The sequence below is a fragment of the Macaca fascicularis genome, chromosome 4 (assembly GCF_037993035.2).
Source record: "Macaca fascicularis isolate 582-1 chromosome 4, T2T-MFA8v1.1".
NCBI lineage: Eukaryota > Metazoa > Chordata > Mammalia > Primates > Cercopithecidae > Macaca > Macaca fascicularis.
This window is the reverse complement of record NC_088378.1, coordinates 104,023,757-104,048,944: the sequence shown is the minus strand read 5'-3', so window position 1 is coordinate 104,048,944 and position 25,188 is coordinate 104,023,757. Positions and strand designations below refer to the sequence as shown.

The window sequence follows — 25,188 nt, the reverse complement described above, 5'->3', positions numbered from 1 at the left end:
CCCTTTCTGTCCCAGCCCATTGCCATGTGTGGTTGTGACGGCTGAACTACAGCAGCCACCTTGCAACCAGGAAGAGAACCAGCCTGAAGACAAAACTGACATTGTGAGGATGGCAGGGTGGAGAGTGATGGAAAGACTCCAGGACCGTGATGACACCACTGAGTCACTAAGTCAGCCAGCCCTAAAACCTGCTGTATATCTGGACTTCCTGTTATGGGAATGTGGCTTCTTGCTCAATACGTTTCCTCTTCCTAAGCTCACAGGAGGACTCCATATTTCAGCACCCTTTGCAGTTAGGATGGGGTCATATGACTAATGACTGATTTATGGGCGCTGGAGCATGGACAAAATTCACAAAAGTCAATTTCCAGCCTGTTTCCTTAAAAACCATCTGTGTGATCCACCAGTCCTCTTCCCTTGCAGGGGTGACTTTACAAGTCATGTGTTGCTTATAAAGTGACATATCTGAGTCACTAACTACCTAGGAGAGTCACCAACCCCCGACAAACTTTGTGAGACCAAGCAATAAGCTTTTACTGTATCAACCTCTCAGAAGTCAGGGTTTGCCTCTGCAGCAGCCAATATTTAGTTATTCTGCTAATATAGTGAGATAATATATGTGCTTAGCGTTAAAGCCAGTTTGAGTTGGGGTTTTTGTCACCTGTAGCCAAAAGCTTCCTATTTGGCACACTTTCCATTCTGTTGGACCAGAAGTTTCAACAATATACAAGATTCTTCATATTAATGCCCAAAGCTTGCTGACAATAGCTCCCTGGCATGCAGCTATTCTGGGCTATTGGTTTGGTGCAAGGCCATAAAAGCTTTAACCACAGTATCAGGGAGACGTGCAGCATGAATTTATGTAAATAAACCTAAGGCATCTAACAAAAATGAGTGCCTAAATGAAAGAGAGTCAGGGACACCAAGAACATTGTCTCCAGGGAGTTAGTGCTAGGAGCTATAACTAATCTCTGTGTAAGATTCACATTTACTAGGACCTGACTCAAAAGAAAGTGGAAGCTTTCCATCTTCGCCATCTTTGACTCAATAGGCTCTTTGAATAGGAGGACTGAAGTTTAATTTTTCCACCCATTAATAAAGCACTAAAGTGCTATGGTGTTGAATACAGAGAAGTACCTTGTACCAAATTCTAATTTCTAAAATAAATACAGCATTTATGAGAATTTGAATTTGAAAAAAATGTTTCACAGTTAGAAGCAGTAGACTAGAGGTATACACAGCAATATAAATAAACCTTAAAAACATGGTACAACATGAAAAAATGTTTTAATCTATAATGCCATTTATGTACACTTAAAATGTTTAATATAAAGCACACTACATTTCACGAGGATACATACAAATATAATAATGCATGGCATAGATGTTAGGATAGATGACTGAGGATAAGGATAAAGGGAAATAAACACAACAAGAGGGGCAACTTGCATAGAATTATGTTAACAGGTTGGAATGGGATGCAGGATAAACTCTTATTTCTACACTCGAAATCTAAGAGAAAAAAAAATTCTCAGGTTCTCCTGGTGGAAAACATACTCAGAATATGTGACAGCTGGATAAAAGTAAAACAGGGAAGGATCTCTCAAAGATCATAGAAGTAATTAAACACTCCCAGAAAATATTTTAAAAGGTAGACATTTTCCAAATTTGACAAAACTTTATAGAACAATAAGTAGTCATGAACTCTTTGTAGCTTCAGAAAAAGATTAATATTTTACACAGTTAACATGACCAACCATTACTTAGGCCAAAAGAAAAGATGTAGGTGGATCTTGAAAGAAAATCTAATTCAGAAAGCCCAAACACACACTCACTCTCTCTCTCTCACACACACACACACCCGCTAGGGCTATTTGGTATAAGATCACAGCAGTGCTTATGTAAACGAGGTTTTGTTTATAGATTACTACCTCCTTAATTGGGAAAAGAGTATCAGGAAAACAAAAGGAATAAAGAAACAAGAACAAACTATATGCTATTGACAACAGACACTTTTCAAGTATAAGAACATACATGGGATAAAAGAAAGAATATGTAAACAAGAGGTGTATGAAAGCTACTGTGACTTTAATAATATCAGACAAAGTAGTTTTCAAGACAGTGATTACCAGAGATAATAAGGGGCTTTTAAAAATATATTCCCTGAGTGGTTAAGATATTGCTTTTTGGAGTCAGACCCTCTAATATTTTTAACAGCTTTGTAACTCTGGATGTATTACTTACCCTCTTTGATCCTCAGTTTCCTGATAAAAGTGGGAACTGACACCTATATCAGAAGGTAACTGAGATGTATAAATAAGATGATGTATGTAAAATGCTTAGTACACTGTTTGGCATCAGATAATACAGAATAAATGATTTGTATTTATGCTGATATCTTTTCTGATCCACTGCCCAACCTTCTCTATCCTGCTTTGAGTCCAAGTTGCATGATATAATTAGAACCACAGAGGTTAAACAAAATCTGAATTCAGATCTTTGTTTTGTTTGCTAGCTGGCTTTGGCACATGTATGACTTTAAGCACCATGAGCCTTAGTTTCCTCTTCCTCTTCTTCTTTTTTTTTTGTTTTTTGAGACGGAGTCTTGCTCTGTTGCCCAGGCTGGAGTGCAGTAGCGAGGTCTTGGCTCATTGCAAGTTCCACCGCACAAGTTCACGCCAGTCTCCTGCCTCAGCCTCCTGAGTAGCTGGGAATACAGGAGCACGCCACCTCGCCTGGCTAATTTTTTGTATTTTTAGTAGAAATGGGGTTTCACTGTGTTAGCCAGGATGGTCTCAATCTCCTGACCTCGTGATTCGTCCGCCTCGGCCTCCCAAAGTGCTGGGGTTACAGGCGTGAGCCACTGTGCCCGGCCCCTCTTCTTTTTTTAAGACTTTATTTTACGTTCAGGGGTACATGTGCAGGCTTGTTATCAATAAATTGCATGTTGTGGGGGTTTGCTGTACAGATTTTCGTCACCCAGGTAATAAGCATATTAGGTTTCGATCCTCATCCTCATCCCACTCTCCACCCTCAAGTAGGCCCAGTGTCTATTATTCCCTTCTTTGTGTCCATATGTTCTCAATGTTTAGCTTCCACTTATAAGTTAGAATATGCGGCATTTGGTTTTCTGTTCCTGCATTAGTTAGCTTAGAGTATTGACCTCCAGCACTATCCATGTTGCTGCAAAGGACATGATGTCATTCTTTTTTTTTATGGCTGCGTAGTATTACATGGTGCATATGTACCACATTTTCTTTATCCAATCAGTGATGGAAATTTAAGTTGATTCCATGTCTTTCCTACTGCGAATAGTGCTGGGATGAACATATGTGTGCATGTGTCTTTATGGTACAATGCTTTCTGTTCCTTTGGGCATATACCCAATAATGGGATGACTGGGTAAAATGGTAGTTCTGTTTTAAGTACTTGGAGAAATTGCCACCCTGTTTTCCACAGTGGCTGAACTAATTTACATTTCCACCAGCAGCATATAGGCACTACCTTTTCTCCACACCCTCATCAGCATCTGTTATTTTATGACGTTTTAATAATACCCATTCTGACTGGTGTGAGATGGTATCTCACTGTGGTTTTAATTTGTATTTCTCTAATGATTAGTGATGTTGGGCATTTTTTTTATATGCTTGTTGGCCACATGTATGTAATCTTTTGAAAAGTGTTCATTTACCTACTTTAAAATTTTTTTTTCCTTGTAAAATTGTTTAAGTTCCTTATAGATTCTGGATATTAGACCTTTGTCAGATGTATTCTTTACAAATACTTTCTCCCATTTTGTAGGTTGTCTGTTTACTCTCTTGATAGTTTCTTCTTGTTGTGCAGAAGATCTTTAGTTAGGTCCCATTTGTCATTTTTGTTTTTGTTGCAATTGCTTTTGGCATCTTCATCATGAAATCTTTGCCAGGGACTATGTCCAGAATGGTATTTCCTAGGTTTTCCTCTAGGGTTTTATAGTTTTTACAATTAAGTCTTTAATACATCTTGAGCTGATTTTATATATGGTGATAGGAAGGGGTCTAGTTTTAATCTTCTGCATATGGGTAGCGATCTATCCCAGAATCACTTATTGAATAGGAGGTCCTTTCCCCATTGTTTATGTTTGCCAATTTTGTCAAAGATCAGATGGTTCTAAGTATGCAGCTTTATTTCTGAGCTCTCTATTCCATTGGTTTATGTGTCTGTTTTTGTAGAAGTAATATGCTGTTTTTGTTACTGTAGGCTTGTAGTATAGTTTGAATTTTGGTAATATGATGCCTCCAGTTTTGTTCTTTTTGCTCAGGATTGATTTGGCTATTCAGGCTCTTTTTTGGTTCCACCTGAATTTTAGAATAGTTTTTTCTAATTCTGTGAAAAATATCACTGGTAGTTTGAAATGAATAGCATTGAATCTGTAAATTGCTTTGGGCAGTATGGCCACTTTAACAACATTGATTCTTCCTATCCATGAGCATGGAATGAATATTTTCTCATTTGTTTGTGTTGTCCGATTTCTTTCAGCACTGTTTTGTAATTCTCAATCTAGAAATATTTTACCTCCCCGGTTAGCTGTATGCTTAGGTATTTTATTTTTTGTGTGGCTATTATGAATGGGATTGTGTTCTTGATTGGCTCTCAGCTTGGATGTTGTTGGTATAAAGGAATGTGACTGATTTTTGCACAGTGATTTTTATACTGCAACTTTGCTGAGGTTGTTTGTCAGATCTAGAAGTTTGGGGCATACACTATGGAATTTTCTAGGTATAAAATCATATTGTCCGACTTCCTCTCTTCCTATTTGGATGCCTTTTTCTTTCTTTCTCTTGCTTGACTGCTCTGCCTAGGACTTCCAGTAGTATATTGAATATGAGTGGTGATAGTGGGCATCCCTGTCTTATTCCACAAGGGGAATGCTTCCAGCTTTTGCTCTTTCAGGATGATGCTGGCTGTGAGTTTTTCACAGATGGCTCTTATTATTTTGAGGTATGTTCCTTTGATGCCTAGTTTGTTGAGGGTTTCCACCATGAAGGGGTATTGTATTTTGCATTCGGTAGAAGCATTTGCATCTATTGAGATTATCATTTGGTTTTTCTTTTTAGTTCTGTTTATGTGATGAATCACATTTATTGATTTGTATATGATGAACCAATCTCACATGCCAAATATAAAGCCTGCTTGGATCATGGTGGATTGGTTTTTTGATGTGCTGCAGAATTCAGTTTGCTACTATTTTGTTGGGAATTTTTGCATCTACGTTTGTCAAGGATATTGACTTAAGGTTTTCTTTTTTTTGTTGTCTCTCCCAGTTTTCAGTATCAGGATGATGCTGGCCTTATAGAATGAGTTAGGGAGGAGTCCCTCCCTCCTTAATTTTTTATGCTATCAGCTGGAATGATATCAGTAGGAATTATATCAGCTCTTCTTTATACATCTGGCAGAATTTGGCTGTGGATCCATCTGGTCCAGGGCTTTTTTGATTGGTAGGCTTTTTATTACTGATTCAATTTTGGAACTTGTTATTGGTCTGTTCAGGGTTTCAATTTCTTCCTTGTTCAATCTTGGGAGGTTGTGTATTTCTAAGAATTTATCTGTTTCTTGTAGGTTTTTAAATTTGTCTGCATAGAGGTGTTTGTAATAGTCTTTTAGGGTTTTTTGTATTTCTGTTGGGTTGATGGTAATGTGCTCTTTGTCATTTCTGATTAAGTTTATTTGGATCTGCTCTCTTTTTTGATTAGTATAACCCGTGGTCTATCTATCTTATTTATTGTTTCAAAGAACCAGCTTCTGGTTTTACCGATCTTTTATATCATTTTCCTATCTCAATTTCATTCAGTTCAGTTCTTGTTTTGGTTCCTTCTTTTCTTCTGCTAGCTTTGCAGTTGGTTTGTTCTTGTTTTTCTAGTTCCTCTAGGTGCAATGTTAGGCTGTTAATTTGAAATCTTTCTAACTTTTTTATAGGGGTGTTTAGTGCTATAAACTTCCCTCTTGATACTGCTTTAGCTGTGTCCCAGAGATTTTGGTATATTTTATCTTCATTTTAGCTGTGTCCCAGAGATTTTGGCATATTTTATCTTTATTTTCAATAGTTTCAAAAAATGTCTTGATTTCTGCTTTAATTTCATTGTTTACCTAAAAGTCACTCAGGTGCAGGTTGTTTGATTTGCATGTCACTGTATGTTTTGAGCGATCTTCTTGGGGTTGATTTCTATTTTTGTTGTGCTGTGGTCCAACAGTGTGGTTAGTGTGATTCTGGTGTTTTTTAATTTGCTAAGAGTTGACTTACGGCCAATTGTGTGGTTGACTTTAGAATATGTGCCATGTGGCAATGAGAAAAATGTATACTCTGTTGTTTTGGGGTGCACAGTTCTGTAGATATCTGTTGGGTACATGTAGTCAAATACTGAGTTCAGGTCCCAAATATCTCTGTTAGTGTTCTGCCTTGATGATTGAATACTATTAGTGGGGTGCTGAAGTCTCCCAGTATTACTGTGTGGTTATCCATGTCTCTTTGTAGGTCTCTAAGAACTTGTTCTATGAATCTGCAAGCTCCTGTGTTGGGTACACATATTTAGGGTATTTAAGTCTTCTTGTTGAATTGAACCCTTTATGATTATGTCATTCCCTTGTCTTTTTTGATCATTGTTGCCCTGAAATCTGCTTTGTCTAAAATTAGAATAGTAACTCCTGTTTTCCCATTTACTTGGTAGACTTTTCTCTATCCCTTTATTTTAAGCCTGTGGGTATCTCTGCATGTGAGATGGGTCTCTTGAAGACAGCATAGAATTGTGACTTATTTCTTCTTCTTTTTTTAAATTATACTTTAAGTTCTAGGGTACATGTGCACAACATGCAGGTTTGTTACATAGGTATACATGTGCTATGTTGGTTTGCTGCACCCATCAACTCGTCATTTAAATTAGGTATTTCTCCTAACACTATCCCTCCCCCAGGCCCCCACCCTTTGAGACCCTGGTGTGTGATGTTCACCTCCCTATGTCCATGTATTCCCAGAGTTCAACTCCCACTTATAAGTGAGAACATGCAGTGTTTGCTTTCCTGTCCTTGTGATAGTTTGCTGAGAATGATGGTTTCCAGCTTCATCCATGAGTTCATGTCCCTGCAAAAGACATGAACTCATTATTTTTTATGGCTGCATAGTATTCCACGGTATATATGTGCCACATTTTCTTTGTCCAGTATATCATTGATGGACATTTGGGTTGGTTCCAAGTCTTTGCTATTGTGAATAGTGCCTCAATAAACATATGTGTGCATGTGTCTTTATAGCAGCATGATTTATAATCCTTTGGGTATATACCCATGGGATGGCTGGGTCAAATGGTATTTCTAGTTCTAGATCCTTGAGGAATCGCCACACTGTCTTCCACAATGGTTGGACTAATTTACACTCCCACCAACAGTGTAAAAGCATTCCTATTTCTCCACATCCTCTCCAGGATCTGTTGTTTCCTGGCTTTTTAATGATCGCCATTCTAACTGGCATGACATGGTATCTCATTGTGGTTTGATTTGCATTTCTCTAATGACCAGTGATGATGAGCATTTCTTCGTATGTCTGTTGGCTGCATAACTGTCTTCTTTTGAGAAGCGTCTGTTCATATCCTTTGCCCACTTTTTGATGGAGTTTTTTTTTTTTTCTTGTAAATGTATTTAAGTTCTTTGTAGATTCTGAATATTAGCCCTTGGTCAGATGGATAGATTGAAAAATTTTTCTCCCATTCTGTAGGTTGTGTGTTCACTCTGATGGTAGTTTCTTTTGCTGTGCAGAAGCTATTTAGTTTACTTAGATGCCATTTGTCAATTTTGGCTTTTGTTGCCATTGCTTTTGGTGTTTTAGTCATAAAGTCATTGCCCATGCCTATGTACTGAAGGGGTATTGCCTAGGTTTTCTTGTAGGGTTTTTATGGTTTTTGGCCTTACATTTAAGTCTTTTATCCATCCTAAGTTAATTTTCATATAAGGTGTAAGGAAGGGATCCATTACTGGGTATATACCCAAAGGATTATAAATCATGCTACTATAAAGACACATGAACACGTACATTTATTGCAGCACTATTCACAATAGCAAAGACTTGGAACCAACCCAAATGTTCATCAATGATAGACTGGATTAAGAACATGTGGCACATATACACCATGGAATACTATGCAGCCATAAAAAGGATGAGTTCGTGTCCTTTGTAGGGACATGGATGAAGCTGGAAACCATCATCCTCAGCAAACTATCACAAGGAGAGAAAACCAACCACCACATAGGTGGGACCTGAACAATGAGAACTCTTGGACACAGGGTGGGGAACATCATACACTGGGGCCTGTTGTGGATTGGGGGGATGGGGGAGGGATAGCATTAGAAGGAATACCTAATGTAAATGACGAGTTAATGGGTGCAGCACACCAACATGGCACATGTATACCTATGTAACAAACCTGCACATTGTGCACATGTACCCTAGAATTTAAAGTATAAAAATAATAATAAAAAAAGAAAAAACCCTAACATACAAATTTTGGAGGAGGCTTATTTGTGTAATAATAAAACTCCAGTCTCCCATTTAGCCAGCTGTACGTGTGTAAAGCTCTTTCTCTATTGCAATTCCCATCTTGATAAACCAGCTGTATCTGGGCAGCAGGTAAGAAGAACCCATTGGGTGGTTATGCTCATACATATGGTAGATGATTTTTGATGAGATCAGTGACTTCCACTAGATCATTCAGTGGAAGAAAGAAGAGTCTTTTTGATAAATGCAGCTGGGAAAAAACTGGATATTCTCATGCAAAAGGATGAAGTTGAGCCCTTACCAAACACCATGTATAAAAGAGCCAAAACTACACACTATTAGAAAAAAACATAGGGGAAAGGCTTCGTGACATTGAATTTGGCACGATTTCTTAGATATATAACACCAAAAGCACAAAATGGAAAGTTATATTTCATCAAAAATAAAAACTATTGTGCAAAGGAGACTATCAACAAAATAAAAAGGCTATCCTCATTTGCAAATCACATATCTGATACATGACTAATATCCAAAATATCTAAAGAATTCCTAAAAACAACAAAACCCAATTCAAAAACGGGCAGAATGGGCTTGAACAGGTATTTCTCCAAAGAAGAGAGACAAATGGCCAATAAGCACATGAAAAGATGCTCAACATCACTAATTATAGGAGAGATGCAAATCAAAATCGCAAAGACGTATCACTTCACACCTTTCATAATATTTCACTTTACTTCATATTTGTCTTGCACGGCTATTACCCAAAAAAACAGAAAATAACAAGTGGTGGGTAAGGTGTGGAGAAATTGTTACCGTTGCGGTCTGGTGATAGAAATGCAAAATGGTGTAACTGCTATGGAAAACAGTAGGGTGGTTTTTCAAAAAACTAACATGGAAGTATCACTGTGATCTAGCAATTCTACTTCTGTGTATATACCCAAAAGAATGGAAAGCAGGGACTCAGATTATGTGTACACTAATATTGATACCAGTATTATTCACAATAGGTAAAATGTGAAAGCAATACAAGTGCCCATCAAGAGATGAATGGGTAAGCAAAATGTGGAATATACATATAATAGAATGTTATTCAGCCCAAAAAAGGAATTAAATTCTGATACATGCTACAATGTGGATGAACCTCAAGGACATTAAGTGAAATAAACCAGACACAAAAGTATAAATTTGGTATGATTCCACTTATATGAGGTACCTAGTCTGATTCATGGAAACAGAAAGGAGAGTAGAGGTTATCAGGTTAAATGAATAATGGTGAATGTGTATTTTACCACACTGAAGGCTATCAGGGTAAATGTAAAATGGCAAATGTATATTTTACTATGATAAAAAAAAAACCCCAGGAATACTCAAATTTTATTTCTCCCCACTGCTTTTCTTCATGTTTAGAGGAAAGAAACATAACAAAAAACAGAATAGACATGAACTTTTTTCTTTTTCTTTCCTGAGACAAGGTCTCACTCTATCATCCAGGCTGGAGTATAGTGGTGCAATCATAGACCACCACAACCTCAAACTCCAGGGCTCAAACAATCTTCCCACCTCAGCCTCTCAGGTAGCTGGGGGTACAGGCACATGCCACCACACCCAACTATTAAAATTTTTTTTTTTTTTGTAGAGGTGGGGTCTCATGATGTTACCCAAGCTGGTCTCGAACTCCTGGGCTCAAGCCATCCTCCTGTCTGAGCCTCCCAAAGTGCTGGGATTATAAGTGTGAGCCACCATGCCTAACTGGCATGTACTTTTAAATGTCACTAGATTTACAAGAGCCAATCAAATGAACACATATATTTTAAACTATAGGACAATCAACCAATTTTCAGAGGAACAGTAGGGATTGCTGTAAAACAGAAACTGCAAGCATTGTCAACCCAACCTCTTAACCTTTTTGTTTTAAATCCTAAAACAAAGGGGAAAAGCAAGACCAGAAAACATAAAAACCCCAAAACCTGTCTTATCAGCATACACAGCAGGAAGCAAAGGTAGAGGCAAATAGTTAAACTCATTAAAGAAGAATGAAGAAAATTAAAAGAAATGTTCATTAATGGAAAATGAAAATAATTAACAGCGCATGAGCCCCAAACACTCTGACAACTGTCGTCAGAACTTCTCCGCAGAGCAAGGCTGCGGCTCCTCTGATAGAAAAGATTTCCCAAGAATGTCTCTCGCACTCTTGCCAGTGTGAACAGACGTAGCTGAGGAACTTATCAAAGTTATAAAAATCTCCCCAAACTGTCACTTGACCTTTAAAAATGATACTGGCATTTTCATCTTGCAATGCCAAGTTTATTTAGACGTAAAACAACACGTCCACATATGGACCATACTTAAATCTGCATTCCCATCAGCCAACAGAGCGGCACCCGGGGCCGCTACGACTGTCAGGATGGGTCCAGCTACAGTAGCTAGGTGGCTTTGTGACACCTTGTCTTCTGGAGCCTTTCCACAGCTCCTGTTGCCCCAGACTTCTGAGAGATGTACAAATGGAGAGTGAAGTTACTCTGTTTACAGAGTTTACACTTTACACATCTGTCACCTTGTTTAATTCTCAGAACCATATGTATTATGATCAGGTCCTATGAGGAAGCTGGATATCGGGGCCTTTCCTCATTTGCAAAGCAGACGATGAAAATTAAACAGCAGCACATGCACACATCTGAATGCCAAGGGTGGGACCTAGCACACAGTGAAACACGAAAAAAGCACTAGTCAGTTCCCTTGAGGTCATGGGAGCCTTTGGCTCAGTCAGGTCTAAAGGCCCCATCTTCCAAGTCCTTATGCTCCTTCTACCAAAACAGCAGTTTTTCAGACTGGAAGTGCATGATACTGAATGTATACAACTCCCCATGGAACACGTGAATGCAGATGGCTTTAAGTCAGGGAAATTCCCAGACCCTTGGCATCCCTACATATGGCATAAGCTTTCCTAAACCTGATCTACTTGGATAGGGGCAGGTTCTCCATCCTTCTCCTTCACTCCGCCCCTCCCCAACCCCACTTCACATCACCCTTCTCCCACTTCACAAAGGACCTGACTGCTCACCCATCCTGTATTGTTATTAACTGCACTGTCCCACCTAGTAAAACCTCCAGGGCACCAAACAAAGGTAATCAGAAATACTGCTATCTTTATTAAGAAAACCACTGTCTCTAGTGAATGGGTAATAAATCCTTTGGGGCAACCAGAGGTTTCTAATTATTTGCATTCAACAAAACTGGAGGGGACCTAATATCATTAATAAATCATTAAAATAGTTCTTGCTATAAAATCACCATGTAATTTGTGGCTTAAAGCTTGAGAGTTCAAAAAACTGAGAAACACTGCTGTAAGAAAATGCTTCCCACTTTAATCACTTCTTTATGTTAAAAAAAAGTTGACCTAATAGGAATGAAATTGATACTAAATTCTATCTCTAGCAATCTGTAATATTCGTCAATGAATACAGAATATATAATCAACAACAAAATGCTCCATCCATGTCACTAAGAAATCGATTTCTAATAAATGTAGCTTTTATGTTTAATAGTTAATTACCCAACCCTGTAACATTTATTGTTGTTTTGATTAATTGTTTACCAATACTAATTGTAATGGTAAGTCAATCCTAAAGCTTTTCTAAGACAGAGGCTGATAGCCACAGGATTTTAAAACTTTAAATTCTATCTATATTCTTTTTGTCATTGTAGATATGTGTGATAGGGAGATGACCTTGAACCTCAAAATATTATGCTAGGATAAAATTCTGAGGAGGAATGAAGATAGAACAGAAAAGAGCAATATACAATATCCAAATGTGGCCAGGTGTGGTGGCTCACACCAGTAATGCCAGTACTTTGGGAAGACGAGGCAGAAAGATTGCTTGAAGCCAGGAGTTCAAGACCAGCCCAGGAAACAAAGGAGGACCCTGTCTCTACAAAAAATATTTAAAAATTAGCCAGGCATGTTGGCATGTGCCAGTAGTCTCAGCTACTCAGGAGGCTGAGGCAGTAGAATTGCTTGACCCAGGGAGGTGGAGGCTGCAGTAAGCTGTGATCACGCCACTACACTCCAGTCTGGGCAGCAGAGAGAGACCCTGTCTCACTTAAAAGTATGTGTGTATATATATATCTTTATCCAAATGTCATTGAAAAGTATGTTTATTAAATGAATGGTGGTGGGTATCAAACTGTTAACAATATTTATAGAATCTACTGGATATATTTAAGTTTCATTACAAATGCCAACATTTATAATACACTGGAGAGACTCCATCTCAAAAATTATTTTTAAAATGTACATGTCAATTAAAAAAATATCCCAGAGGGTTAATTTCACAGAATTCGTTTAGAAATTATGTGACCAGAAAATGTTGGGGACCACTGCATCAGACCCCTGGGTCTGGCCACAGTTCTTGCCAGAAATTGAAATGGAGGGTGCAGGGTCTGTGAAGGAACAAGGAAAGCAGTCACTGCATTCACAGGCAAGGAGGAGGCAACCACACAGGTAGGTAAAATCACACACACACACACACACAGCCACACACACACACACACCCTCTCTCCTATATTTTCCTCATTCTAGCACTAAATAAGCTTTAGAATGTTTTTATTTCTGAAAACTTAAGCAATGTTTGAAAAAAGAGAAACAAGCTTATGGGGCTTCCCAAAAAGCATCAGTCATTCAAAGCCCAGCGAGCGGCTCAGTGTCCCCAGGCAAGGCTGGGAGAAGGATGGACACAGAGAAGGCTGGCATCTGGGATCCTTTCCACCTCCTCCAATAGGTGCTGGACAGAAGAATACTCCTAACCTTCCCACCCCAGGAAATGACCTTAAACTATTGCTTCTAATCATGTGCTTTTAAAAAAATCTATTTCATTCCTTCCAATTAAGCTGCTCTCTCCTTTGTGACATACTACCTCTTTGATTCATTCATTTGTGCCAGTGATAATCACTGTATCATATAGTAACTATGCCCTAGGTCCACACTGGGCCTGGGGTTACATGGTAATTAAAAACCACACCTAGGGCCAGGCACAGTGGCTCACACCTGTAATCCCAGCACTTTGGGAGATCGAGGTGGGGTGGGTCACCTGAGGTCAGGAGTTTGAGACCAACCTGGCCAACATGTTGAAAGCTCGTCTTTACTAAAAATACAAAAATTAGTCGGGCATGGTGGCTTGCACCTGTAATCCCAGCTATTCAGGAGGCTGGAGCAGGGGAATTGCTTGTACCAAGGAGGCACAGGTTACAGTGAGCTGGGTTAGCATTCTGCTCTGAGCTACATGTAAGCCAACTTCCTAGCTTTCAGTTAGGAGTTAGCATCAGAAGTCAGAACCCACAGGAAAACGCCCTTCACCTCCTCTCCGTCTAAAATGTCCTTTAGATGCTTTTAGTTCTCGCACATCTCACTTCCTCCCAGGACTCTTTGTAGACAAGCCCTACTTAACTCTTGTCCCTCTAATCACTCTAGTAACACCCAATGGTGTAATTAAGGTACCCAATTTATGTAGTTCCACTTGGGTACAGACTAATTTGGGAAAGTCAAGTATCTTTACCTCCTCCTCTCCCCAGGCCTCTAGAAACATAGTCCAGATGTCAGGAGCAGAGCATTTAGAGGCATTTAACAAACCACACAAGACAGTGCAGTTATCTGGTATACCCTCAATTAGGGCAGTCACCCATAGTGGAGAGAACAAGGCAAAAAGAACTAGTATTTATTACTTGCCTATAGTACTTAAAACAATCACTTGAGGCAGCCAACCCTTGCCAATGTAATGCAAACACTAAGTAGTGAAGCTGAATTTGAACATGGGCTGTTACGCGTATGTGAGCTCCCCACCAGCCTCCAGTCTCTCACGCGTGTGAAGAGGCCAAATACTCAACTGACTCACAACCACCTTGACAAACCTCCCCCTTTTAATGGCTGTTGGTGGTAATGCCTTGCTATATAAATAAATACTCATGACATTCTCTTTCCTTCTAGCATAAAAGCTCTTAGAATCAGAGTAGGGACCACATTTATCTTCCAGTTTCTATTTAAAAGGTTCAATATAATCTTAGACACACAACACAGACTTCAAAACTATGATTTGATTGACAATCTCTGTGCAGGACTCCTTTCTGGGATTAAACTCTGTTTATAATAACTTCCTTCAGCTTTGGAGTGCCTTATAATTCATTCATTCAAAAAATATTTAGTGAGCGTTCACTACATGCCAAGCACCGCTCTGGACACTACAGATACAACAGTAAACAAAAGAAAATTCCTACCTTGGTATTCTAGTGGGAGAAACAACTGAAATACGTATTCAGGTATCATACTATTTAATGTGATATCAGGTACTCTTAAAGGATCTACAAAAGTCTACATTACCAATTGTTTGGTACAACTAGATGGACAAATACTTATCTACAGTTTTCCTATCAATTTACTCCCCACCTTATCCAAGGTCTAATTGAAAAAGTTAAAGTTCAAAAATTTGCCTAATGGGCATTCTGAAAACCAGATGCAAAAAAATAAAAAGGAAAGCATGCTCCTTACACTGCTATGTATACTTTCAAATTCACAAGTTTACATAAAGACACGATAGTATCCAGGAAGAAGATTCTAATGGGCATGATTTAGATGCCACTTCCAAATACAGAGAACCTGAAGAGTTCTTTCTAGGACAGTTTCTCTCAAAGATGAGAACCGCACTTGGACATGCAGAAGACGGAAAAGTGGCTGCCTATTTCTCCACCTCAGCTTCTCATCACTCAGCCTTTTGCCATCAAGAACATCCTTCAGGTCTCTGAGTATTCCATGTATTCCATTTTCTCAAGTTCACAAACATGGCTTCCTCTCTCTGGAGGGCTCTTTCATCCCCGTCTTATCACCCACTATCACTTATCACCCTGTTGTCCTTTACTTCTCAGCTCAAATGTCACTTCCTCCACAATTACTCCTACAGTCAACAACTCCATTAGGGATCTCTGCTTTACACTCCCAGACACGTGCATTTCTCTCAACAGGCACTGAAGGTACCATGCATAGTCCAGAGAATCAATCTGTAAGGACTGAGATGCTCTTGTTTCGGTGAGCTGAAATACTCCCTGCCTTAATTAAGCACAGTGCCTTGTACACAGTAGGTGCTCAATTAATATTTGTTAGTAGTAGAGAAGGCCTACTGACTCATTATATTAAAACATCTTCTGAATAGGGTGAAGTTTGAGCTCAGGTAGGTAGAAGGAATATTCCAGAGTAATACACTAGTACTGCTAAGATACGATTCTCTTAGATAACTGAAATCTCAGTTAATGGAGAATGGTCAGCATTTAGCACACTCAGCTTTCACTAGGGATGCAGGTACAATTTAGGAATATCTGCAGTTCAAGCTGAAGGAACAACAGCCTTAGATTCAGCATGTAACATACATAGTGTTTAAAGTTCTCTTTCCACAGGTGGAGGAGACGGATTTTAAAAAGTAAACAAACTACTGCATTTTTAGTTGTTTTAGGAAAAAGACCCAATCTGACTTCTGGTAGAGAACATGGCTGTCCTCCTCAGCAAAGCCACTTCCAAGTTTTCTTGTTTGATTTTTTTTAACATGCAAAAAGTCTCAACCAATGATTTACTTTGTTTTTTTATCCAAGGAAATTCCTCATCTCAGAAGAAATCGGACAAGAAAATTAACAAAACTTCTACCAACAAGTGAGCAGTCAAATGAACCTGGTAGTGCTGCCTGCAGCAGCCAACATAAGGGGTACACTGGTGAGAACCAAGGCTCCTCCAAGCACATCTCTGTTCCCAGAAGGAGCTGCCTCAGTCACATTAGCTTCAGCGCAAATTGGCTCAGGCCCCCAGCTCCTCTCCTCCGTTTCAACAATAAACTCCTGAGCCTGCTTCCCATAATTCTGTATTTTCTCCCATTCTATCCTGAAAATTATTCTTCCTTTCAGTTCTGCCTGCCCTGACACGATACTCGCCTAGGAGACAGAGTTGTTGATGTACACAGAGCAAATGAGGAAAAACTTAATTTTCATATCTATAGAAGTTATTAATTCTTATTCACAAGAATACATAGTTTAAAAAATAAAAGACTACAGTTTATATACTAACCTGGCAGTTTTTATCTAAATATAAAATCTAAATATCAAATGGTCTATAAATTAGAGATAGTGAGAGATGAGATAAAATTTTCACAAGACCAAATATTATCAGGGGAAAAAAGGTAGGGGCAGGAATTGGGGAAATGTTTGGTCAAAGGATACAAATTTTCAGTGAGGAAGAATAAATTTAGAAGATCAACTGCACCACAAATTGGTGACTATAGTTATTAACAATGTATTGTACACCTGCAAATCGCTGAGTAGATTTTAAATGTTTTCACCACACACACAAAAATGATAAATTTGTAAGGTAATGAATATATTAATTAGCTTTAGTAATTCCACAATGTATACCTATATCAAAACATTATAGTCTACACAACAAATGTATTAACATACAAATTTTTCAATTTAAACAACAAAAAGGAAAAAAGTCACCAAAAGTCAAAAGAGAAAGCTAAAAGTTGACATAACCAAGAAGAAAGACCTGAATTCAAGGATGGCAGAAGACAGTAATAATATCACAAGGCTCCTGCTAATCAGGTGCTTTACTTATTATAATAATGACATATTTTCATGTGACTGTGTTAAATGACATGAGTTTCAGGACAGTCAACAATGCAGGTGCCAGAACCAGGGCACTTGGGTTCAAAATCATGTCTCTGCCACGTAACAGCTATATGACATTTTCAAGTTACTTCCTAATGCTTCTGTTAAAAATGGGGATACTGGTTATATAGCTCAGAGGTAAACAACTATATTACAGTCAGGTTGCATTTGTTTAAGTCCTCTGTACTCACCAAGGGACTGGGTCCATAACTAATTATTGGCATCAGTATTAAAAAAACAAACAGAGACAGTACTATTACCTAGCTCAGGGTGTTATGAGGATTAAATAATACACGAAAAAGCCTAAGGCTACTTCCTTGCCTATAGTAAATGCTCAATTTATGTCAACTATATTTTGCTTATATCCACGATAAAGGGTATTAACATTTATTTAAAATTGTGTGCAAAAATTACCAGGCATGAACAACAAATTATCTTAGTTTTATTTCTGTGCTTTGGAGATCTATTCTAAACCTACCTACGTATTTATCTATGTACTGGTATAACAATTTTATTTGTATTTTGGTGGGAGAATTTGAGCTCCATGCAAAACTTAAATTTCATGCTTCACAAGCACTGTGAATCAAATATATATGTGTTAACTTACACAGGCTAAATATTCCAGAGTCCAAAACATTTAAACAGACATATCTGTACAATACTGAATTCTGTGCAAAAAAATAATGACAACAAAAAACCTACCACTACTTTAATACCACCTGAAACAGTTAATAAATAAGACCATTGACTTTGGTTTTTCTATTTTGCTTTTGCAGCATGCCTTAAAAGCAATTACTATTCCATTACTGTTCACACAAGAGAAAATTTACCAGCTTGTAATTTAGAGGCAAGGGGAGTAGACAGCAGAAAGGGAGCCACCCACTACGGTTTCTAAGAAGCAACAACAGCCTAAGTGTTTAAAAGACACAACATTCATTGCACCAAGCAATAATCCAAACATGTTTGTATGTCTACTCACGAGACAGAATCATCAGTGAAAAGTAGGTTGACAGATGAAGAATGATGGAAAAAGACAATAGGAAGAGGCAGAAGGGAGAACATCTTTAGGCCCAAATTGTTATTTCTGGCCCATTAAAATATCAACATCCAAATGAAAACTGCTGGTCTCCAAAGAAAACTCTTATAAAAAATGAACCATAATTCAAATACTACTGTACACCCAGGGAGAGTAAAGAAAACCTAACATTTATAGCCTAAGAAAACTGGCTGTAGTTTCATATACACATTTCTATAAAATTCTCACATTTTATCAGACCTATGGCATGACTCTTAATAGCTTTCAGAGGGAGAGAAATAAAATACAAGGGGCACATTTCAGGTAAAATGGTCTTTTAATGTTCCATCCAAGAAAATCTTCTAGGTTCCTTCACTTTAAAAAGAATTACCCTACATAAAGTAAATGTACCAAGGGTAAAAGGTAAATCTCATGTTTCCTTTCAGGAAACATAAATAGAAGTACTATTCAGGGGGAAAAGGGCCAAATATTATCAACTCATATATCCTTCAGATTATGACTCCAATAAGCAGCAGGTAAAGAGGGAAAGCACACAAATGCTTCTGAAAAAAAGCAAGACAGAATTAAACCTCAAAACTCCTTTACCTGCCTAGTACACAAATAGCTTAATAGCAGCTAACAAAAGATTCAAACAAGGGGCTTCTTTAGTTCATCGCTTTCCAGAAACATCTTCTAGATGTAATCTCAGTCACTGACTCCTTTGACAACCCCTTAAGTGTCTGAGAGCCAGACTGTCTTCCAGTCTTATTTCATTAAATTCAAAATTTCTAAAGTTTTTTTTCTCTTGCTTGGAAAGCGTTACTTTTTTTTTTTTTTTTTTTAAGGTTTCAATTCAATTGATTTCCAGAGGCGAAATCAACTTCACCTGAAAAGCATCTATTTTAAATTTAAGAAAGCTTTGAAGGTTTTCTGGTGAAAAACAGAAACCTGATCAATAGTGTTATTGAAAACATGACTAAAAATAAAGTCACATTTATCTGTAGTTGTGGCTTTTATTAAAGCAGCTTAAATCTTTTGCAAATAAGCTTTTCCAGAGAGATAGATCGATAGGATGCACAGGGAGGCAGGATTACCTGTGATCCACGGTGCAAAACCCCATCAATGCCACAGGAAGAAAAGGAGTAGCTGTTGAGATATTTGAAACCTGAAAAACCCTACCACCTCCTTCTCCAATGAACAGCCCCATTTCTGTGGCTAAGATTCACACTGAAACTTCATTTGCAAATGGATTTGGCTGTTAACATAAGAGTGTTCAATGCAAATATTTCTTTCCTGGCGGTGCAGCTCAGTTGAAAGGAAAGGCTGAAAATTAGTTAGCTGTATGAGATGACAAAGCACCATTCCAGTTACCAGGGAGAAATAATTGAACACAGATTGCCTGTTGCGTCTTTAATTTAATTTGGAGACCTTTCATCCTTTGCTTTCCTTCATTTGCAGCCAATACTTAGGGAGCTAATTTGTACCTGGTTCATTTTCCTCCTTTTATCTTATCCACTTTAACATCAACCATGGAAATTGGAAGCACCATGAATAAAAGATGAAACCTGACTTGGGGTATTCTTTCCTTAAGTACTGTGAATTACTTAAAAACTAATTGGTGTGCATGCACAGTATAAAGGGCTGAGATATATGCCTCAGCCCTATAGCATTCCTAATCAGCATCTCTGCTTTCCCCCAAGGAGCTGCAGATTTTCAATGTTTTATCCGGTCCTACCTTTTCTCCAGAGAACAATGTCTAAACTGTAATTTACACGGACTCATTAATCTGAGAATGGGTGTATGGTAGGCTGTCTCATTAATAAACCTAAGGGTTTCCAAATTCTGGAAAATGCACAAGACTAATAATTCATAAATTCCACTAGCCTAATAAGTTCATTAATGCTTGCCATGCACGCAAAAGGTTATAATAAAGAAAACTGGCTGGGCGCGGTGGCTCACACCTGTAATCCCAGCACTTTGGGAGGCCGAGGCGGGCGGATCACGAGGTCAGGAGATCGAGACCATCCTGGCTAACACGTGAAACCCCGTCTCTACTAAAAATACAAAAATTAGCCGGGCGTGGTGGCGGGCGCCTGTAGTCCCAGCTACTAGGGAGGCTGAGGCAGGAGAATGGTGTGAACCTGGGAGGCAGAGCTTGCAGTGAGCCGAGATTGTGTCACTGCACTCCAGCCTGGGAGACAAAGCGAGACTCCATCTCAAAAAAAAAAAAGAAAAGAAAGAAAACTGAATGTATTAGCATACATACATGTCAAACAGAGCCCTAATCTGTCCAAAAACATTGCTGGTGGGGGAATGGTAGAGAAAGGTACTAGTCATAAAATTACTGTCTAGGAGTGATCTCCAAGGAGCTAGAAGACTTAAATTCTAAGTATGTCATGCCTATTATGCTTAAAATGACAACAAAAACAACAAACCTGTTGTATATTTTGTATATGTGGCACCTCAACATTAAAAAATGTTGCATATGCTCTTATTTTGATTATTGCATTACTTCCAATTGTACAAAAGTTTAGTGTCTTGAAAGTTTTGTGTGTTTTCCTTTATAATGTCCTCTCTGACAATACTATTTTTCCTCCTTACTCTCACCTCATTTTATATTTTCCCCCATATGGACTAATGAAAAAACTACTGGAATTTTCTCCTGATGCTTAATATCCCCCACCAACAAGCCCTCCTTTCAGCTTGGGAAGCATCAAAGGAAGGCTGTGTCCTGAATCATTTCACTGCCTGCATGTGCCAATTCTTCTAACACCTCACACCAAGAGGCTAGAAGCTCAGAATAAACTGAATCATTCCTCCTTCACAATGTAGCCTCCTACAATATTCATTAACAGTAACGTGCACTATTTTATTTCAATAAGACCACATATTTTCACAGACGAGGCAACTTCCAAGTTGTAGAAGAAAAAAAAAAGACCTTGCAGTTTAAAAATTATGGTGCATTGAAATGTACAGTCTTCACTTCAGACGCAAGCCCCTTTTATTTTTTTGGAGGGGGGAGCGCTGAAGCAGGATTAAAAGACCAATTAAAAACGTCAGATGGTATCTCTAATCTTGGGTTGAGTAAGGACCATACTATACAATGCCAAGCTTATTTATTCATCTGGAGAAACAAGGAAAGAAAGTCCTCTACAGTGAAAGGATGGAAAAGAAAAGAAGAAGAACAATTACTGTGCCTTTTATTCATGAAAGAGAGGATGAATAGAAATGAAGGCGGCAATTACCTTTAAGAATTTTTTTTTTAAAGCCACAAAGAAAAATTAAACTGGAAGAGTACAGAATAGTTCTGCCCTGAGGTTAAGAAAGCAAACCAGAGATGAGGATGAAAGTGTGGGGAGCAGTTAGGGTATCTGATGACCAGACACACAGATTATTTTAGGAGTTCAGTGTCCAACTCACACATAGTACTTTCCCAATGTCCAGTTTACTTGGGAGAAGAGGAATTGGGGCGGGGGGCAGGGGGAGTCTCTCTGGAGCAGGACGTCAAGAAATTTCAGGTGGAGGAAGGCAACAGTCTCACAGGGCGTCAAATCAATCAAGAAGATTTTCTTTGGCTGTAATTGCGTAGAGAGAAGAAAACTGACAAAACCCATGCCACTCAGTCTCATTTGCAGGCTGCACACACACACACCGCAAGATACCAGCCTCAAGGAAGAACACCTGTTCTAACCCTGTGCCTGCTGGGGTTGTGTGTGCGCGCGCAGGGAACTCAGGGGCCATTTCAACAGCAGGGAGCCGGGCTGCACTCAGGACCTCACAGAGAGCACCAGGACGAGGCCAAAGGCCCCGCCAAATGCGTCCTGGCTAACTCGCCAAAAAGAGGCCTTAGAGAAAGGGCGTGAAAAGGGACCAGGCAGCCCAGATGATTACCTTGGGCTGCAAAAAAGACATAACCACAGGGCAGAACAGTTTATTTTCCAGAAAGGATTTTCTTGCAAACAAAACAAAACAAAACAAAACAAAAAAACACAAATGTAATCTGGAGGGTCAGAAAAGACTTTTGTGAGGTGTGGGAAAGAGAGGAGGGACCGCCACAGAAATCAGTGTTTCTTCTAACAACCATTTCCGCGCCAGTGGGCGGCAATAGTGAAATTTCTCTCTAGGCTATCTCCACCTTTCTCCCTACATGGTCCTAGACTGAGAATCACACCTGTAGGCACTGAAAGGCCTCGAGTAACACCACGCCTACCCGCTCCCCGCCGCCCCGCCGCCACCCCCTACGGTGCAGGTCCCTCCCTGATCTCCTCTCGCAGCCAGCGCCTGCAGGTCTAGGTTCCATCCTCAGGTCGGCAGGAGCCCGGCCCCTGGAAATCATTCCCGCGCCTCACACCTGTGCTATTCTCTTGACCACCTCCCCCCCGCCCCACACACACAGAAAAGACAGAGAAGACTCCCGCCCCTTGAGCCACAGTGATCCTCTCACACACACCCCTTCCACACCCACGGCCAGCGGAGGCTGCGGAATGCCAGCAAGGAGCGGCTCCGCTTGGTGCCCCGAATGCGCGTATGGAGAACTGAGAACTCAAAAGTGCACCCGGAGTGCAAGGGGCGTGTGGCTGCAGCCTGGCCGGCCCGGGCGTCCCCCACCCGCGCCCTCGCCCACCCAGTGGGGCGGGCTGGCCTCTACCTCCTGGAAGAGCTCCAGACTATAGGTGTTGTCGTCGTCAGCGAAGAAGAGCACGCCAGGCTGCGCGCGCTGGTGCTGGTGCCTCTGGCGCAGCCAGGCGAGGCCCGCGTTGCGCTGCTCAGTGGCGCGCGGCAGCCCGGGCCGCTTATAGCGCCGCGGCGTGGGCACGTGCAGGTGCGTGCTGGGCAGCCCGGCCCGCGCCAGAAAGCGGCTCACCAGCTCGCTGCGCGCCGCCGCGTCCTCCACCAGGATCCAGTGCAGCTGCGCCACCTGGCGGAACGTGTTGGCCAGGCGGGTCAGCTCCGCTTTCTGCACCGGGCGGCTGTAGGTGGGCGTGATGGCATAGATGGTGGGCAGCTGCGGCTCCGGCTGAGGCTGCGGCCGAGACTGGTTGCGCTTTTGGGTCCCGTGAGCCGGGCCGCCCCTGCGGAGCGGGAGTCGGGCACCCCCGCGGCCCACCGCGTAGGGAGAGAAGTAGGGGCGCGGGGTGAGGGGAGGCGCCGGCTTGCGCGTGTCCACGTCGAGCATGATGATGACAATTAGGATCCAGGGCAGGAGGATGAAGAAGCGGGTGAACAGGACGGACTTCATGGTGCACACTCCCCGGCCTCGCGGACACACCAGAGAAGGGCGAGCCGAGGGACCCCAGTGCGCAGCTTGGACGGCGGCGGAGCCAGCACTTAGGAAGTGGTGACGGGTGCGCTGTCCATGGGGCCGAGGGCGCTGCAGAGACCTGAAGCCGCGGGGCTCACTACCTGGGCGTGGAGGAGCGGCAGGTTCGGGCAAGCTAGAGCGATAAGGGGTGCAGGCGAGCGGGCAGGGGCTGCTCCCGACTCCGGGTGAGCTGGCGGGAAACGGGACTCAGTCCAGCCGCGCGCCGCCGGTCCCAGAGTTGTGCCGAGTGCGGGGAAAGCGCTGATCCCCACCGCGCTCTTTCCGAAGAGTGGGAGCCGAGAAGCGGCACCCGGCGCACCTCGCCGCTCCAGTCCCGCGGTGCTGCGGGGACAGGGGCTCCAGCGGCGGGCCCCCAGGATGCTCTCTGGGACGCCTTCGAGAGCGGGCGGCGGCGCTGGGGGCTTTCCTTCCTCACATTCCCGCCGGGGTGGCGAGGAGCGGGAGGAGACGCTGGGGGTTGTGGCCCCGGCTGTGTTCGCGCGCCGCAGCGGAAGCCTGCGCTCAGTCCCTCGCTCTTGTCTTCTCAGAACCTCTCCCGGATCCAGCAGCAAGATCCCAAACCAAGGAAAGAAAGAAAAAGCGAGGGGGCGGGGGCGCTGCAGACTCCAGCGTCCTCCCAAGTCCTCCTGTGGGAAGACAGCAGCGCTGCTACTGGCGGAGAGGGGCTGCGAGAGGGAGGCGGGGAGGGGCCCCCCGGCCCTCCGCCGGGTCTGGCGCTAACGGCCCCGCGAGCAAGCTCGGGAGGCAGCCGCTGCACCGAGGGTGGAGGAGCGGGAGGAGCGACCCCGTGGGGCTGCACGACCTCCGGGAGAGGGTGATGCTCGTTCACCTCTCTTTAGCTTTGTGAAATACCGCAAGGTCTTTGGAGATAAGCCAGGAAAATCCATTCACGTGCGGAAACTTGCCGGGCTACGCGCTTTGGTGCTGATTCCTAGGGTTCCGAGTGAAAGGAGGGGAGAAAGCGAAGGGATCCCTCCTCCTGCTCCCAGCTGCCGCGTTGATGTGCTGGTGTGTATCGAACAGCGGCAACAAAAAGCGCTTTCACTGCAAGGCAGACATCAGTAGGAGCCCACGGAGATGCAGGGGTGCAGCACATAGGTGTTTGGCTTGTGAGATAGTCCATAAGAAAGAATCAATTCGGAGGGCTGCTGCCTGACTGCAGTTTGATCATGGGGGGGTGGGGGGGGCGGGGGCGGTTCCTAAAACTCCAGCTGAGCATGTTTAACTATTTTTCTTCGGTAATTTGGAGTCAGGGTCCCTCCCAGTTCTTCGCTGTCACCGGAATTATTCCGTTCAACCCTCCCAAGGCTCCTGCCAAGAAGGCCTAGGAAGTAGAATCGCCTTCATTTTCAGGATGAGGAAGCTGAGGTTTAGGGTTTAAAATAATTTTTCTGAGGTCAGTGGCAAGTGGCATAGTGGAAATAGTATGTGGATCTGCTGCGTGTATCTATAGCAAGTGGCGTCCTCACTGCATGGCCTGCAGAAATCCCACCCGACACAGCCGGGCCGGGTTGGCCTTCCTAGATATAAAGATGGTGCCATTAAAATCAAACAGAGGGTACCATGACTAATAGATACCATAGGTACCATGATAGGGGTCTGGAAGACCCCAAGTAAGCACTTGGCACTTAGTTT

The 25,188-nt window shown here is 41.5% G+C and overlaps 1 protein-coding gene across 2 annotated transcripts in view; it reads right to left on the bottom strand.

Annotated features, from left to right (window-relative positions):
* Positions 1–24,102, bottom strand: part of B3GAT2 (beta-1,3-glucuronyltransferase 2) — a 73,404-nt gene extending 49,302 nt beyond the window's left edge. For both annotated transcript variants that reach the window (XM_005552595.4, XM_005552596.4), the window contains exon 1: positions 22,879–24,102. In XM_005552595.4, coding sequence (XP_005552652.3) covers positions 22,879–23,469 — 591 coding nt within the window. In that variant the 5' untranslated portion in view covers positions 23,470–24,102. The remainder of the gene's footprint in view (positions 1–22,878) is intronic.
* Positions 24,103–25,188: the final 1,086 nt, after the last annotated feature.